This window comes from Ochlerotatus camptorhynchus, unplaced genomic scaffold (genome assembly GCF_037179485.1).
Source record: "Ochlerotatus camptorhynchus isolate MF236.1 unplaced genomic scaffold, CSIRO-AGI_Acam_v1.1 ptg000077l, whole genome shotgun sequence".
Taxonomy (NCBI): domain Eukaryota; kingdom Metazoa; phylum Arthropoda; class Insecta; order Diptera; family Culicidae; genus Ochlerotatus; species Ochlerotatus camptorhynchus.
Window position 1 is genome coordinate 7,850,992 of NW_027040567.1, and position 19,886 is coordinate 7,870,877.

At 35.7% G+C, this 19,886-nt stretch overlaps 1 protein-coding gene across 1 annotated transcript in view; it reads right to left on the reverse strand.

The window, feature by feature from the left end:
• LOC135697740 (proton-associated sugar transporter A-like) overlaps positions 1-19,422 on the reverse strand; it is a 36,577-nt gene extending 17,155 nt beyond the window's left edge. The window contains exon 1 of the mRNA XM_065217545.1: positions 19,256-19,422. Coding sequence (XP_065073617.1) covers positions 19,256-19,395 — 140 coding nt within the window. The 5' untranslated portion in view covers positions 19,396-19,422. The remainder of the gene's footprint in view (positions 1-19,255) is intronic.
• Positions 19,423-19,886: the final 464 nt, after the last annotated feature.

Here is a 19,886-nt window from a genome sequence, read left to right on the forward strand (position 1 = left end):
GTGATCGGAAATTCATTACTTTAAAATTTTCGAGCATCCACAGAAAAACATACAATGTTCCGCAAACTGCCAATGACGTTCAGAGCAAACCGTATTTCATGTTTAAAGTGAAACTAAGCATGTTTAATACTCAGTAATTGCAATCGAGTTAAACCGAGCCGCATGTAGAGGAGAAATTGCTGCATATAAAAAGTGTGCATGCAATTATCTGAACAACAAACGCCGACTAATTAATGAGCAATTAAAAGCTGTTCTGTGATTGAAGATAAATTCTCGGGCAAAAATTCAAAATGTCGTAACTGTTTTCAGAAGCATTGACGCCAATTTGTCAAAACTGCTAGCTCGTCTAAAGGTCCGTTTAGACTATCTGATTTCTTGGTCTGATTTTTACCGCCGCCATAATGAAAAATCTGCTCGATTTTACTTTCGACACACTTTGTCGAACCCCCCTGTTTGCTGGAGTTCACACTGCTTGCACATGTCGAAAGAATGGTCAATTTAAATTTTAAAACAAAATTGTTTCCGGAATCAAAAGTAAATGCTTCCATAATGAATTACCTGAAAATTGCTCTAGCTTTGGCAGGCAATGCTTTTATTATTTTAAATAAAATGAGAAGGAGAAGGTGAATTTTGTCCAGTAGGAAATGGTTGCCCAGGAGGAACACCGGCAGGGATCTTGCTCATCTTGTCCTTCAAGAACTGCGATATTAAGGGGGTATTCCCGATCTTTTTTTTTCAAAAAATCAAATTTTTTTTTCACGTTTTTTTGTACTTTAGACTATATACTTTCATCCCCCCAAGCCGTTTTCCGATCAGCGAATTCGGTGTCCAGGCATAGCTGACTAATGGTAAGAACCCCCAAATGGTTTTATCGGGCGAAGATTTTTCTCAGAAACTATAAGAGATATTGACTTGAATCTTTGCGCATTTTGTTCCTTATTAAATTCTTTGGAGCTTCTCCCACTTTCAGCCAAAAATATTAACATTTAACATTGTTTGAAGCACCTTAAAGTTGCAAAAAAGCGGGCTAAAAATCGCCTGTTTTTTCATATGGCCGCCATTTTGTTAATTTGCAAGATTTTTTGCTGCCAACGGGAGAAGCTCCAGAGAATCTTATGCAGATTATTATTTCATCACGAAATCTGTTTCAGATGAAGCCATTCCAGAGAAAAGTCTTTGCCCGTCCAGGCGTTTGCGGCGAACAGGGGTCTGTTTGTCGCCATTTTGTAACGTCAATAATGTCTTTTTTTATGTCGAAAAAAAATTATTTGTAAACTTTAATGTTCAATAAACAAGAATCCCAAAGAGTTAGGCGCATTACTATTCATTTTCCTTGAAAAAAAAATTAATTGAAAATCAGGCCGAAAAAAGGCAAAATATTGGGAATACCCCCTTAAGACGAAAAAGGATTTCAAAACTTCGCCAGGATGTCGATACCATCTTTCGACAAGCTAGTGGGAAAAGATCTCGATAGATCTACATGATTCCTTGAGTTCTGAAAATTTCTGTTAAGATATCAATTCTGCATAGTTCTCTGAAGACCTTCGGACGTTTCTGAAGTTTTATTTCTGTTCTCTGGTAAATATCTTTGAAGATCAACAAACTTTTCTGAAGATCTGCAAATTTCTCGGTAGTTCTGCAGATTTATTAGAAGTCCTGTGTGTTCTTTTGAAGATCCGCAAATTTCTCTAAAAATTTACAAAATTCCTGAATCCACGCAGATGTAAGATCCCTAAATATCAACAATTATCTCTGATGTTCACTAAATGTCTAATAATCTACGAACTTCTCTGTAGATTATCATGATCAATTAATATTTGCAAATATCTCTGAACATCTACGCAATTCCCTTAAGTTTAAAACAAATATCTAGAAATTTTTGACCTTTAAGAAAGTTCTCTGAAGATCTGCAAATTTTTCTGAAGTTGTGCAAATACCAAAAAGATCAGCGAACTTCCCAGAAGTTCTGTAAATTTCACGTAAAATCCAAGAACCTCAATTAAATTCTAAAGATTTATCAGTGGGTCTTCTCTCAAGTTTTGTACATTTCTTAGTGGATTCTTTTAAATTCCTTAAAGCTCTACAAATTATCGGAAAATATTTGAATTTATCTGCAGTTGTGTAAATACTTCTAAAGATCGGCGAACTTTCCAGAAGTTTTGTGAATTTTGCTGAAGTTTTGAATTTTTTTCTAAAAATGTACGCACTTTCTGAAGTTCTACAGACTTCTCTTAAGGCCTATGGACTTTTCTGAAGTTCTTCAGATGTATCTATTTCCAACTTCCATGGAGTTCTGCAAAATCTTGGACTTTCGTACTTCGCTGAGATTTGTTTTTGGAATTGAAGTCCTTTTCTGAAACACTGAATCACTGAATGTCTCTGAAGATCTGCAGTTGTGCAGATTTCTCTAAATATCTACACTCCTGAAGTGCTGCAAATATCTTTAAAGTTCTGTAAAGTTGTCTGAAACTCTGTAGTTTTATTCTCAAGATCTACGATTTACCTCGCAGTAGATCTACAAACTTGTCTGAAGATTTGTAAATTCCTCTGTAGGCTCTCGGGCTACCCTGAACATTTGAAAATGTCCCTGCAGATCTTCCAAATTACCTTAAGTTCTCAAAATTTATCTGAAAATAGTTGAGCTTATTTGAAGTTTTAAATGTTTCTCTTAGAATCTACAAATTTTCCTGAAATCTATAATTATTTTTTTTTAAACCCGCCGAACTTCTCTGAAGTTCTGCAAATTTCACTGAAGATCCATTAAAATTTCTGACATTCTAAAAATGCATCACAAAAACTGCACTCTTTCTTATTATTATTATTATTATTTAGCTTTATTAAGGAGGCTTTCAGCCTTGGGCTGGTTCGCCTCCAATTCACTCTTTCTTGAAAATTTATCTGAGGATCTGTGACCATTCTTGTGATTTTTTCCAAAGTTCTGTAGCTTTGATTTGAAAATCTAGGAACTTTTCTGAAGTGCAATAATTTTTCAGTAGATCTCCAAACTTCTGTGAAATTCTTTACATTTCACTGTAGATTCTTGAACTTTTCTGAAGGTCTGCGAATTTCCCTGAATATTTACCAAAATTTCCCTTATAGTTTTACAAATTGATCTGAAAATATTTAAGCTTGCTAGAAGCTTTGAAAATTTCTTTGAACATTTTCCTGAAGATCTCTCTTGTGAATTTTTCCGAATTTCTGCAAATTTCTGTAAAATTTTCTGAAGTTTTATAGTTCTGTTCTCAAGATCTAAAACTACCCCGAAGCTCAACAAATTTCTCAGTAGATCTCCAAATCTCTCTGAAGCTCTAAAAAATTCTCAGTAGACTCTCAGACCTGCTGTCTGGCATGCTTATTCTTATATAATACATACTTCGTATTATATATTCACTGTTTTGTTGACGACCAAACACACTGGAAAATAAAAATCAGTCAAATTATACACATTGAATAATGGAATCGATTTACCTTGCTGCTGGATGTCATCAAAACATTTGCAATTTTGCTGAATGAGTCGAATTCAAATTAACCACAAACCTATTACGTTCGACAAATCAAACGTCAGATCTAATCATCATGTCGAAAAAGTGTGAACGCATTCGAACATTGCATCCGACAAAATTATCGAGCAGTCCGCTCGAATCAGACCAACAAATCAGTTAGTCTAAACGTACTGATGGTTTGCGTGGACAAACACTCAGTTTTAACAATTGACCACTTTGTCAAGCAGTTTTGGCGTAGCTTTCTACCAGCGATTTCACAAAACTGGACCAACTAATTTATATTTCTTTATGAAACGCACAAATGTTGGCTACTTTTCTCGTGGTTCTAGAAGAAAAAAAATCTCAAAATAATGTCTTATTTCAAAGTTCGAGTGGTAGTAAACGTAATTTTAACTGCTCGAATGAAGTGGTTAATTTGATGTTTGAAGTTATTGTTTACAAACGCACACACTATTTTTATTTGACTGGAAACCAGCATAATTTTGCTGGATTTTGCCAAGCTGGCAACCGCAGTTTGCTGGATATTCAGCTCTCGATCCAGCTAATGTTTTTTTTACAGAAATTTGCTTGAAAACCAGCAAACTTTTCTTTCTGAAATGAACCGGGAATTTAACTAAGAATAAGAAAATAATATTTAGAAATGATGCAGAACATACAGACTTACTAATTAATTTTCAAATAATGATGATCGTTTTAATCCACAATATAGGCTGACTAAAAGTAAATTTGTACGCACAAAAAGACCTATAATTCGTGATTCAATAAGTTTAAAAAGTCCATTATTAGTTGCTTTGCAGTACTTTTATTGAAACTTCAAAGTTACAGCATTAGATGGTTACATTACTCCAGTTCGAACGAATGGGACCCATCAGCGCCCGCACAGTGGGAACGGACACGGAATCAGCGCATTTCTTCAATTTTGCCCGCATTTGCTGAATGTCCTTGACTGCCCCACCGCTTTGTCGAAGTCGCTGCTTTGAAATTGCCCAGTATTTTTCGATTGGTCGAAATTCCGGGACAATTTCGAGCTTGGGGACAAAATCGATCTTGTTGGCAGCATACCATTCCTGAACCAACTTGGAGTAGTGGCAGCTGGCCAATTCGGGCCAAAAGATGACTTTGCCCCTATGCTTGCGGATGAACGGCAATACACGCTTTTTCAAGCATTCTTCGATATAAACTTGGGATGTCATCATCGAGGATCTGACGAATGGTTCTGTTTTCAGGCCACAACTGCAAATCGCTTGCCAAATCATGGCCTTCATCGCGAACTTGTCGGCAAACACGAACTTGAATCTTCCCAGCTCATCCCCACGTCCAGTCGCGATGTAAAACTTTTGACCGGGAAGCTGCTTAAAATTTTGACGTATGACGTTTGACGTATGTTTCGTCATCGATCAAAGTGCAGCCCTTGTGATTCGTCAAAACACGGTCGTACAAGAGCCTTGCACGCTTTTTGGCAACGGAATTCTTCTTCATGTGCTGGGTCGGATGTTTACTGGCTTTGTACGACTTGTATCCTTTCCTGGCAAGGAAGTTCCGCACTGTTTGAAAGTTGGCGTTGTACCTTCTGGCCACATCTCGGAAAGACCGGGATTGGCTTTAACGCACCTCAACACCTTGCTGCGCGGCTGGTTCCAGTTTTTTCGTACACTGTACACAAACATCATCCTCTGATCGAATGAAACCTCAGACCATTCAAAACAAAACACCGAAATCGCTTTTTCGAATGATAGCTGCAACCGGATGACGGTTGTTTTGAAATCAGATGATTTTCCTCTCGAATACAGGATGAAAATTGTTATGAGAAGGGATAGGGCCTTCAGTTGAAGTGCGTAATGCTCTCTGCAGAATGACTGGCATACTAAATGGAAATGCATATGGTATTGGTTCAGTCCCATAAACAAATCATTCAAAACGATGATGTAAATAATTCTATCTAATGTCATTTGCTGATCTGAGCTGACAAACGAGGTGGAAGCATATGCATCGCTATCAGAGCTGTTACGAACATAGGTAAAGGATGAAAACCAATGTTTGGCTAATTCGTGGTGGAGGTTTTCTCCACCACGAAAAAAAATTTGAATTCATAATGGAATGGCTTATTATGACTATTCAGTATGGAAATGTAGATAATCAAATTATAAATCTAATTAAAAGCATTTGCATGTCACACTATTCTTATGTTTGTCCTCTGAGTGCCGTATGTTTTAAAGCTAATTTTCAAACGTAAATCATCCTGTATTTGGATGACAGTCATATGGATGTTCATCATCTGACGACGAATTCAACCATAAGATAATCATCCGAAATTCGAATGCATATTGTTGAAGGGCTCGAGCAATGCAATAATCATTCGAAGTCTTGCGGATGTTTTGGTTCAGTGTAGGTCCGCTGATTCCTTTCCACAATCGGGGTTTCCTTGTAGGTTTTGAGCACTCGACAAACTCTTGTTTACGGCATCTTCAGCACTTTAGCCAGCTTGGAACCGGACCGCTCCGGATTTTCCAGGTGTTTGTGCACAATATTTTTTCTTCTTTCGAGTTCCATTTGACGTTATTTCTGAACGGGATCGACTACTTTGATCAAACTGCACCAGTTGTTGTCTATAGAAGTGTCATCAAACCACCGTTAAAGATTGTCGATGCCCATTACTACACTGTACACAAACATCATCCTCTGATCGAATGAAACCTCAGACCATTCAAAACAAAACACCGAAATCGCTTTTTCGAATGATAGCTGCAACCGGATGACGGTTGTTTTGAAATCAGATGATTTTTCTCTCGAATACAGGATGAAATTTGTTATGAGAAGAGATAGGGCCTTCAGTTGAAATGCGTAATGCTCTCTGCAGAATGACTGTCATACTAAATGGAAATGCATATGGTATTGGTTCAGCCCATAACGCAAATCATTCAAAACTATGATGTAAATAATTCTATCAAACGTCATTTGCTGATCTGAGCTGACAAACAAGGTGGAAGCATATGCATCGCTATCAGAGCTGTAACGAACATAGGTAAAGGATGAAAACCAATGTTTGGCTAATTCGTGGTGGAGGAGGTTTTCTCCACCACGAAAATTTTTTGTACCCATAATGGAATGGCTTATTATGGCTAATTCAGTATGGAATTGTAGATAATCAAATTATAAATCTAATTAAAAGCACTTGCATGTCACACTATTCTTAAATGTTTGTCCTCTGAGTGCCGTATGTTTTATAGCTAATTTTCAAACGAAAATCATCCTGTATTTGGATGACAGTCATATGGATGTTTATCATCTGACGACGAATTCAACCATAAGAAAATCATCCGAAATTCGAATGCATATTGTTAAAGGGCTCGAGCAATACAATAATCATTCAAAGTATTGCGGGTGTTTTCGTTCAGTGTAGAGGCGTGCTAGCGGCGCGCGGGGGGTGTAACAATTTACTTTTAGCCTGCATTATATTAAAATTTTGAGCCGTCTTCCTAAGCTTCGACTCATTGATAATTCCTCCAGGTTATCTTGTCGAATGCTTTTTTACAAACAAATTTGTAGAAAGCTTTGATCGACCTAGAAATGAAAACAGGGGATATTAGGGATATTATACCCTAAAATCTTTATCTTACCGTAGTCAGTACGAAACCAGTAATTTACTGGATTTTCAGTAATTAAACATTTCTTCTTCTTCTTATTCGCAGTTCAAGCTTATTGCTTAGTGCAAATTAGCTTATTGCGTGCTCTCAAATTAGTGTTCTAAATGCACTTCCACGGTTATTAATTGAGAGCTTTCGATGCCAATACCAATGCATGAATTTGTATATTGTGTGGCAAGCACAACGATACTCTATGCCCAGAGAAGTCGAGAAAATTCCAAACCCAAAAGATTCCCTCGACCGGACCGGGAATCGAACCCGCCGGCTCCGGATTGGTAATACCGTGCGTTCACTGACTAGGCTATGAGGCCCCTTTATTTAATTAATCATTTGTATGCTTTATTTACAGTAAATATAACTTTCCTTGACCATTTTCAGCAAACCATTGCGCTGGAAGGTGATTTCAGAATTTGGTTTGCAGATACGACGTTTTGACTATTTGCTCGAGAATTGTATTCCAGTAATTGCTCAACAATATGGAGACAGTGGTGTTTACTGTTGACAGGGGCTGTCGAAGTCACGGGGGTGGTAAGTGGCCATAATTCTGTTGTCAACCATTTTTCACCCATACCCTCACAAAAGACGCAAAACACACACATGCGGAATCTACGATAACTATGTAAGATATGCAATTGAAACTCAAAATGCGTATTTGTTGTTAATGTTTGTTATGGGCTATTCATTTATGGCCCAGTAACGGGTACTTTCATACTTGTCAAGTCCCGTAGTGAGACAATTTGATGTCACTCCCATGGTCGAAGTGAAACGAGTGAAACATTTAAATGCTTCCGGACAGAAAATACAAGTACATAGGAACTATTGCGATACAATGCAAATTGCACATTCTACCTCTATGTTACGCAATGTTGTACTGAGAGATCCCTTTGCTGATATACACTAATGAAAAACTAAAGTACGGCCGTTCAAAACGATGTATTTTTTTTACTTATGACAATGTCATTTTGACGTCCCCCGAGAAATCTTAAGCTAGTAAAGGTTAATGGGGAAATCTACAATATAACAAGGGGGTGGTTATTTATTTATTTATCACCGTCTTCGACTAGTAGTGCATACTGAACTTTTCTAATCATAAACTAGAGATTACTACTAATCCTGTTTCTAAAACGGTTTTAGTCAAGTTAAAATCAAATTCGTCAATTCACATCACGTGAACAAGCGAAGACACGAATCGAAATGGTTGTTTTAGTCGTAGTTTGTTTCTGTGGTTTCGGACTGCTATTAAAGCCGCTTTTCAAAACCGTCGGGGAGGAATGTTTAGTGGAATCTGTGCGAGAAGTTCAGGGCAGTCGATAGATCCTCCAATGAAATCGAAGACAAATAGCCGCTGCATCGTTTGTGCACCGTTCTGGTGAATAGAGGAGCATGCTTTATTGAAAATTTCTTGTGCAAAATTTGCATCGCTCCACTATGGCCGAAAACGCGAAATTTCACGACAAAAATCTATATCTCGAAAACTATGCACTCTAGGGGTTTGATGTCTTCGGAAGAGTTTGTCTACAAGATAAGATCTTCCTTTTAGCATAGGTGGTTACTAGGGTGGTCCTCTTTTTTTCAAAATAAAAAACCATAACTTTTAATTTATATGTTTTAGGAGAATACTTGCTTCCACAAAGTCAAAGATAATTTAATGTCAAGCAACTTTGTCAAGGACATCAAAATTCTATCTCATCAACACATAATTCTACGAACGTTTTTCTAAATTCAGATAGGGTGGTTCTGAAAAAACAGTTTCTTTGCTCTAACTTTTTTCTTTCTGTTTTATATTGAGAGCCATCTTCAAAGAACTTCAAGATCATGAGAAGACGCCTCTTTTGAGATGAGGTGGGAATTGATAGTTGTTATTTTACGAAAGTTATTCCTGTTTTAGTGTAAAAAAAGTCAATTTTTCCTGGACACTTTCCTCCAAAAGGAGCAAATATGAGCTAAACTTCTACGCATATTCTGAAAGAACATGGTTCTGCCTACACAACCTATAGAATATTATCTGTACCCTTTTGTACCCTTGATGAGAAAAACATGATTGGAACTAGAGATAACATTGGTTAAATTAAAGCCAAAGCAACCCTACCGGGCTAAATAATTACAAAAAAAAAACACTTTTAAATACTCAAATTCACAAAAAGAAGCTATACTATATTATCTATAATCTCTTATTCTCTAATAAAGAATAAAAATCCAGAGTAAAGTTACAGTAATGCATACATTTAAATGTGAGAATTTATTAACATTTTACAGTTATATCATACAGTTATTGTGTGCATATATTTCAACTTAGTCGTACGTCTTCGTTGTCCATATATCCTTCAAACCAATGAAACCCCAATTCTTGCAAGCAGTTAGATAAATCTTTCCTTGGGTTGTTCTTTCTTTTGTGAGCTGCTAGAATTGGGTCGGAAGAATCCATCGCCCGATAAAATACATCTGCCATATTGGCAGCTCTTGAGACTTTCCGTGCGTGAAATAGTCAATCGTTTCTATAACATTTGTTTCTTGCTTCAGAACCTTGTTCTCCCATAAATCCAGATGATAGGGGTAGAGTTGCCATGATGCTGGTGGAGTGCACTAAAATTTTGTGAAGTGTAGCTGGCATGGGATACCACTCGTACATTTCAATATACATCTGGTATGTTGCATTGCACAATTGGTCGAAGTCCTCCAGGTTTACCTTATCTAGACTGTTTATAATCAGCAAGATCGCGGATAGGTTCCTAATTAAGTTCTCGTCTAGACCGAGTGCCAACGCAAGTTTACATGGCTCCGATAAAAGCCACCGGCATAATCCTCCTGTTGTTGTCGATCCAGCTCCACCTTGCTTAGGAATATCAACGTGTGCTTTGAACTCTTGGAGTAGAATCTTTTGAACATCCGCTTTTCGTTGTTTAAAGTAATCCTTTTCATCAGGCTTCCTTACTTGCCAAACACGAATTCCTATTCTGTATGAAATGTGCAGCAAACAATTGAAAATATTAATTGTCGCGTGCAACGGCTGGCAACCAAAGTGGAGTGCCTTGTCGGATGTTGGAAAATCTAGCCTATTTTTCTTATTAAACTGGCTTGGTTTTGCATGGCAAATAGGACAAGATTGAGACGATTTCGTATCTGTCAGTATGTTCAATATCTTTCCGTCAATCATCGTTTCGTAAAATTTACATTCAATTTTAATGTTTTTATCGTTATTAGAGAACTCAAAGATCTCCAAATTGTCAATTTGTTCTTTCACATCTTTATCAATTTTTAGTACGTATTCCGCTTGTTCTTTTGCATACTCCAGCATAAGTGGTCTTACTGATCGCACCGATTGTGGTGCATCGTTTTCCCATAAGACCTTTCCACATATACTTTTCATTTGCAAAGGAGTCATGGTTACGGTAAACAAGGAATGATCGTCTACCATTTCTCCTTTGTCATCGGCTTGGTTATATACAGACTGTCCCGTGGTTCCGTCCATCCCGTAAGAAAAAATCATGATAGCTATAAACAAAAATGATGCTCAACTGTTGAAATGAGAGTAACCTATGTTTACCTTCATCTGCTAGCTCAATCAATGAATTGTGATGCACAATCCTACTGATCGTATGCTTAGCAAGTGCACTCATCGTTGTAGAAGCTTTGGTTGAAGTGATTTTCATCTCGTTGTTATCAGGACGACATTCATCCTTCGTTTTCATGACCTTAACGATAAAAAAGGAACTCCACAGCTTTTTCAAACATTTATAAGATTGAGTAATTTGAAGTTCAACTATACCTGATCATAGCTAGGGAAAATGTTCAAGTTCTTTTCCTTCGTGTCCCTCCTTAGTCTTATGTAAGTAGCTTTACTCATTGATTCGTCCAACAATAAACTCAAAGCTTGAATTGGTGTGAATGGTTTCGGAATATCTGTGTCAAGGCGTTCCAGAAGATTTTCAAGATTTTCGAAGTTAGCTATAATTTTCTTAATTATCTTGCACAAAAACGTGTTCCCATTTTTCTTGCTGCGTTGCTGACCGATTCCAGAAGAATTAGCTCACAATTATCAAATTCTGTGGCTTGACGGCGAGAGATTTTACGCTTTCTCTCCAAGCAAAGCTCATTCAAACGCTTTTTCGGACGACCTGTGGATTAATGCATTATGCTATGTATTTACCAACTATAATTAAATAATTTAAAATTTGTGTACCTCGACTAGCCACATTTAAGGGCAATGCGGTATCGATTGTTGACAAAATCTGGCTTTGAGTTTGAGCATTGGGTGACAATGAAATGTTTCCTAAAATTTCCTTAGGAAGTTTGAACGGTTTATCAAAATATTTCTGATTAGATTTGAAAACTCGTGTTGCGTTTCGTTTGTGCTTAGTGTACAATTTCTTGAAATAATTGCATGTATCCTTCACCATTAGAGCAATTTTATCCCTCGTATCTTTCTCCACGATATTATGCATTTTGAAGACTTCTTGACAGACACTATTACGTTTATCAATAGTGTTTCCGGACGCATTTTTCCACAGGTTGAATAATTTGCGCTTATCCATACTTTAAAATAAACCTCATTCGTAATTTTCAAAAATGAACGGCAAACATACTTTATTTGACCAAGCGCTTACCTGGAATACTTCCGGAAATTTATCTTTTTAAAGTTTCAACTGATTTACGTATATACTTGCTGCCACAAACTTAAATCCCGTCTTGACGCGTATGGAAACAAATGCCATGACACAGTCAGCACTACGATGAAGTACAATGCTGCCAACATAAAAGGAAAAAAAAAACACTCTGTCCAAGTTGGCTTTGAATAATACTTGTCAGAGAGATAAAAACAGCAAGAGACCTTTTAGACGTTTAATCGTCTTTCTCTATCTAGCACACATCGATGACTGGGCGGTTTGTTTTTCCACTCATCTGTTTCCGTCTTGATCGCATTCGTTTGATTTAAATGGTGCAGTAGTGTGCACAGATTAAACATTAAAAAGCTCTATGAATGAGGCATTTATTACAATAATAGGTTGTTTGGTTGATTTTGAATGATTATTGAATTCTAGCAATGAACGTTTACAGCGTGTTTGCTGGTTTATATTTAACTGTAAGTTTGATATTTACAACACTGTACGTTGTATATCCAAACGAAATATCGAATATTTGAATTTATTAAACTATCAAGAGCAAATTTTCATTGGGTCGTAAGCAACAATGTAAACAAAAACGAGATTTCCATGCGATAGGATAGCTAGAGCGTTCATTAATGTGGGTTTAAATTTTCATAGCGATGTTTTGATAATAAACATTAAAATTTGCACATTGAAAAATCAACTTATGCCGCACAACCCTACAACAATACTACTTTGCAACATAGGGCGAGTTTGCCTGTTGTCGGTTTGAGACGTAAGCAACATTGGATTTTTTATGTTTAGCGAATCGACGAAACGAACATGACGTAAGCAACATGATAGCTTAAAAATTACCGAAACCCTCTCAACGTAAGTAGCATGTCAGTTTATAATACAGCGTAATGCTTAGATGAAAGTAACGTGCAACCTATCATAACGACTTATGAAATGGTCGTATACACGTTTGATGAAGCAAAACGTCGAATAATCTTATATTTAACAAATCTCATAGTATTATCGAACTTAATATAAATCTTTATCACAATCTTTATCTAATGAAAATTTGCTCTTGTTATGATGTTTTGTTTGCGTTTGCGTTTGCGTAAGCTCATTGAGATAGGTAGTGAACAGGTAAATATAAAAGCACTGTAACAGAAATTGTGGACAAAAACTACTGCTGTACACTGATAACAAAAAAGAAACATTCACATTTACATACAAATCTGAAACACTTATATATTTAAACATCATCATGTAAATGCATGCATAATATGGGCCATCGTTAATCGCTTACTGGCCTTATAATCGAATTATGTAAAATTAAATTTCCCTGTAGGGGTGTTTTTGGTCTTTTTTAACCAATGTTATCTCTAGTTCCAATCATCTTTTTCTCATCAAGGGTACAAAAGGGTACAGATAATATTCTATAGATTTTGTGGGCAGAACCACGTTCTTCCAGAATATGCGTAGAAGTTTTGCTCATATTTGCTCCTTTTGGAGGAAAGTGTTCTGGAAAAATTGGCTTTTTTTTACACTAAAACAGGAATAACTTTCGTAAAATGACAACTATCAATTCCCACTTCTTCTCAAAAGATGCGTATTCTCATGATCTTGAAGTTCTTTGAAGATGGCTCTCAAAATAAAACAGAAAGAAAAAAGTTAGAGCAAAAAAACTGTTTTTTCAGAACCACCCTATCTGAATTTAGAAAAACGTTCCTAGAATTATGTGTTGAAGAGATAGAATTTTGATGTCTTTGGCAAAGTTGCTTGACATTAAATTATCTTTGACTTTGTGGAAGCAAGTATTCTCCTAAAACATATAAATTAAAAGTTATGGTTTTTTATTTTGAAAAAAGAAGACCACCCTAGTCACCACCTACACCAAAAGAAAGATCTTATCTGGTAGATAAACTCTTCTGGAAACGTCAAACCCCTAGAGTGCATATTTTTCGAGATATCGATTTTTGTCGTGGAATTTTGCGTTTTCGACCATAGTGCGCTCTGATAAATGAAATGAACGGAAAATTTGTGGTGGAAAACTTGCACTGGTCTAGTAAATTAAGGCACAACCTTTATTTAAAATTAAGCTATATTGAAAATTTCTGGTGGAAAATCTACATCGTTCTGTTGAACGGATGGGCAAGTTTTTTGGAAAATTTTTGGTCTTAAATTTGCATACTTCAGCTGAATAGAGAAACAAACTTTAATGATATTTTCAGGTTTAAAATTTGCACCATTCTGATGATTGGAGCGAAGCTGCTTTACTGAAAAGAATAGGGGCAAGCTTTATTAGGTGGTAAACCTGCAACATTCTGATGATAGGAGAAGCAAGCTATAATGAAAATGTCTGGTGCAAAATGGAAAAAGGAAATCTGCACCAATCTGCAGAAGGTTGGAGAAGCAATTTTTATTGAACATTAACGGTGGAAAATTTGCATCGTTCTGATCAATTTGAATTTTCTGGTGTAAAATTGTATGGGTGCAAGTTTTTGTTGAAAATTTCTGGTGTAAAATTTGCAACAATCTGCTGCAAAATTCCTGATGTAAAAATTGCACAGTTCTGGTGACTGGAGGGGCAAGCTTTCTTGAACATTTCTGGTACAAAAACTACAACGTTTTGAGAACCTCAAAGGTATTGAATTCTCAGGACAGTTCTAAAAGAAAAGATTTCTGGGGATGCGAATAATTTCTTGTGAATCCTGCAGATAGTATCAAGATAATTTCGAAAAGAATACTGAGTGAATCAAAAATCATACTCGATTTCGTATGTTTTTTTCTACTGAACGTGAAATGGAGAGAATCGATGCAAGTTTGTGCGTCATTCTACAATTCGCAGTGGTCCAGAATGCAGATTTAGGTGGAAGAATATGTTTTGAGCTTGAAAATGAAACTTTAGACTAAAAATCTCTCCTAAAAAATTGTTTTTTTCATAGTTAGACCCTCATTTTCATGACAATGAATTCTAGGGTGGTTCTTATTAAATTAAAATTAAAATCTTTATGTTAGAAGAAATTTGGGTATACATTCTTCGGCAAAGTTAAGGCTGAGCTAATTAAAGCAACTTTTAGATCATTAGAAGGTGTTTTTTGTGTCTCTTAAATTGACTGATTTAGAGCTATTTCTTTGAATTGAGTTGGGGTGTCTCTAAAAAACAGTTGTTTTTTTTCAAATTTCTCAGCAAAGATGTACTGCAAAAACTATTAGATCATAAATAGACGCAATTTTTTTCTGCGCAGAGCTTGTCGATATTTTTCGCCGATCAAGAGTTATTGACGTTTTTCTACTAAAAACCCTTTTCAAATGTTAATATCTCTGGTTGGGGCAAACAAAAGAATTTTTTTACAGCATTTGAAAGGACGTATGCTATTCTTAGTACTATGAAAAAATTGAAGGTATATTATTGTTTAAACTCGAATAAAATCAATTTGAATTTACTCATATTTTTTACTATAATTGGGTATATCTTTCTTATTAGAAGAGATACAAGCAACAACTTTTGCTATAAAACGTGCGTCTTAAAGAGTTTTAAAAGTCTCTAGAAGATAACTTTTATGAGAAATTTTATATAAAAAAAAAAAGTTATCGGCAAAAGGTGGTTTTCATAGGACCAGTCTAATTTAAATAAAAATGTGCTAGTGACATTTAGTGTCGGAGAAGTTGTTGTGCTAATAAATTCCCTTCATTTGGTGTTTGCAAACGTCAGCATTGAAGGATTTTTAAAAAACTTATTTATATGTATTTAAAAAAAATGTAGCTGAGTTAATTTAAAGCAACTTTGTTGAAAATAATTTTATTCAATCTCTTGAAATTTTCGTTTAAGAATATTTTTTGGAGTTGACTTGGTGTGTTCCTGGAAAAAAAATAGTTTTTTAGCACTCACTTTTTCATTTCAAATTTCTCATGAATGTCACCAACTCTTTAAGACAGGGTTTAAGGGTATATTTTTAGCATAAAAACGTCAATACGTATTACAAATAAAATGCTTGATGGTCTAGTTGAAAGCGATGACAGAACATGATATAAAAAAAAAAAAGAAAAAAAATCATTACATCGTCTGCACGGTCAACTTATATCATTCGCTGCGGTATTTGCTGCGGAGCATGATAGGAAGTGCAACTTACATTCAATGTAATACATTTATGATATTCGTGTATTTTTTCAAACTGTCTAGTAATTCTAATCACCTCTTCCAGATATTTTCTCAGGATACCAGGTGACTTAATATATACTCTAGAGATCTTCAGAAGATCAGAGATGTTCAGAAACTTTTTTTTTCAAGTCTTCAGAATGATCAAGTATCATTCTGAAGATCTTGAACTGTTCGATAATCCAATTTTCGACTCTCAGGAAATTGTTTTAAAGACCTGTCTTAGTGATCGGTAATCACTATAAATTATCAGTAATCCAAATCACATCCCTAAGATAGTATCTCATATGATACCAAGCGACTCAGAAGTTATGTCAATACACTTCAGGTAATCAGAGATCTCCATAAATTACTCAGGTTATATTTTCATGCAAAATAAAAACAGAATTTAAAAGCGACATTGCATTTCACACGTTAAAGCTGTTAGATGTAGTTTGCCACTGATTATTTTGTATGGTCACACATAACATATGTGGAATAGGTGGTATAGAAGGACATCTATCTGTCAAATTGATTATACCAGCTGTAAAATGAGAAGGGGATCAAGGGGCTTGTCAATTCTTTTGAATGATCATACCGTGGTTTATAATTCTATGTGTTCCTAGCACTCCCGAACTCACTTTTTCCTTAACGATTTATGTGCTTTATTTAAAATAATATAGCTAACATTAACAAATTGATCACCTTGATTCATACAGCAAAACTGTGGTAAACTGTATGTAACGTTTCCTTCTTTGGATACTTTCTATTTTTTTTAATAGTTTCGTAGCAGGAAAAACACGACCGCGTAAATTTGGAATTAAATGCTTACATTTTTAAGTCCAGAGAGAAGCAGCAAAATTTGGAACAAGAGTCAGAAGTACCATATAAAAAAAAAATCAGTATTTTGAGCTGACTTTGCTTTGTTTCATTCGCAAGAATTTTGTAAGCAGAACGATAAATGAAATTGAGTGCTTATCGATACCTGCAATATCCAAGATTTCCCTATGTTTCTCAATGTCGTCAATTGAAAATTTCCTCAAAAATCCCAACACAAAGACCCAAGCAACACACATGTTATATAACAGTTTATATAACCTTTATATAACTGAATTTGGTTGTAAAGAAGTTTACTCAACATAATTGCATGAAAATGTGTTACTTGGGGAACAACTCAAATTACGTTATAACAAAAAACATGGTAAGGTTGAACTTTGTTGATTGAAAATGCAAAAGAGGAGCTACCCAAAATCATAACAAACTTTTTTTCTACAACTATGGCTAAGGTCCCTGGGCGGGACTCCTAGCTAGCTGTATTAAAGTTAAGCACTATTTACATACGGAAATAATCGTTAATATGCATCAACTTTATATTTATGATGCAATCATAAGTTGACTCACTAAAAGCACAGTTAATAATATTTCAACATACCACAGACAAAATGATAGTTTTACACCTATTCAACGTAATCCTCAAATTTTCGAATTGTTTGCATTAAATTATATTCAATTTACATCATTTCCGTCATGAATCCGATGCAAACCAATAAGATGAAAAAAATAATGCATCTGTAAATAGGCAATATTATGGAATAACAACGCTCTTGATTGGCTTCTGACCGACTTGAAAATACTAGTTAAAAAATCCTTTGACAAGCCCGAAAAAATTATCTTGGCCTCACCTAATCTCATTACGCATTACCGTGACTATTAACCACTTCATTCGAGCAGATAAAATGACGTTTACTACCACTCAAACTTTGAAATGAAACATTATTTTGAGATTTTTTTTTTCTTTTAGAGCCTCGAGAAAAGCAGCCAAAATTTGTGCGTTTCATAAAAAAATAGAAATTAGTTGGTCCAGTTTTGTGAAATCGCTGGTAGAAAGTCACGCCAAAACTGCTTGACAAAGTGGTCAATTAACAATTCGCCTCTTCGGTCACTCTGTAACTCTTCACTCCTCCTTTCTCATGTTTGCATATGGGATTTTACCAGAAGTAAAGAATTGCAGAGTTGCCGTCAACGTCAATGCTTACAATGCTCAATGCTGCAAACGTAAACAATTACTTTTTGTGTGAATTTCTCGAAAATGAAAATTCCTTCTAGAAAATCAACACCATGATTGTGTAGAGAAAGAGTCCTCTTATCCGATAATATTAGTGGCTTACATGGATTGACTTTACACCACGAGATATTTACGCAAGAAGCTACTATTTATGTTTTCGACATTGGTTTTTATGAATGCTCAGTGTCGATATCACGAAAATTTTATTTTGACAGATCGATGTCCAACCATGCCAGTTATACCACTGAGGCAAAACCAAAAAAGGGGTCAGATTTGAGTCAGCTTTTTGCATGAAGTTCCACATATGTTGTGTGATGGTCAGCTGTCATAACGACCTATTGTAGCGCTGCAAAAACTATTTTGTTTGCCACGGTAGTGAGGATGGATTTTTAATATTTGATTTAATAGTAGTAGTTATAAAAAAGTGATTTTGAGTAGTCTACAAAGGTTTGAGCCTCACGCGCATATTACGGATATAGAGGACTGAATTTATCGTTTGATAAACAAACAAAAAATTAATTTTGAAGCTCATTTGGAAGATGCCATGAATTAGTAATAAGTTTTCTGGCTGAATGTCGGAGATTCGTTAGCATTCCTGACGTTGCTAAAAATTACGATGACATCAGATTGCGTGGTTGCTTGTATATTAGAATTCTTTGTTGATTATTCATAAACTCTGGACCGCTGGGAATGCTTGTGAATATTTGAAGTGGACAAAAGGGTGAACAAGGATGTGAACCCTAAGTTTTTTTCACATTTTCACAAGCTGTGAATCAACTGAAAATTGTTGAGGGAATCTATATCTGTAACGGTAACCAGTTCGTTTTTGTTTGCTAATCTGGTTAAGATGTCAAACTTAATTATCTTAAAAATAAAACGACCCGTTCAAACCTTTGTAAGATGTGGGACCATCATCATTCTCACGTTTTCTCCTTTTTAAGAAAATATACGTGTAAAATCATATTTTCTAAGTCATCCTGGCAGAAAGTTGGACTCATAAAACCAAAAATAATGAATCATTCAGTTTTGTTTAGAGCCTTTGTTTTTTTCATGATGAAGTTAACTAAAGAAAACACTAATTTTCTTAGATTTTTGATACTTTTTTTTCAATAATTTTAGAAAGATCAAAATGAGTTTAACTTTTGTTTTTATTTGGTTGTAAGCTTTCCATTATCCCCGTTTTTTACAACACAGTGCCTTTCCGGTTATGGAAACACGATTTCATAAGTTATTCCTTGCTCGGGTTATATTCCATCGCTTACTGGACAACTTTTCATACATTACAAGCCATTCCCATTAGAGCGAAATATTACCTAAACATATGCGAATAATCCTTTTCCAACGATTTAGCGTGGTCGTAGCGAACCTGCAGCATATTTTCCATGATCTCCTCATCGCTCGCTGGCTGCTGCCAGTTAACTGCCGTGTCGTTTTGCTTGTCGGATTGATCCATTTTCACCAATTTAAATCACTCAATTTCACCGAAAAGAACTGCAACGATTTTCTTCGTTCTCGAACTACAACCGATCTCCACCCGATCACAATCACTTTCGTAAACAAAAATCTCACGCTTATCACTTCAGATGATTTCACTGACTAACTAGATTATGTTGCATTTTCTTCTCTCCTGGAATTAATCACACTTTCAGCCAATATCACCGTCCACCAGAGAAGCACAAAACTACTCGCTTTTGATAAGTAACTGGCATTTTCTCTCCTTTTCTGACGGCTCAAAGATAATCAATCAGATTCGGGATTCTTCCTCGTTATGCCCCACAATACGGTTAAACAAAGTACCCGAACCTTTCACGTATAACTCAATCGATGAACTGGAACGGTTGTCATATTTGAGCACACATTTTATACCGATCAACTGGCAACGCACGTTTTATTAAGCATTACGACCGTCGTCTGGATGAGCTTCGAGATAAAGTGCGACCATAA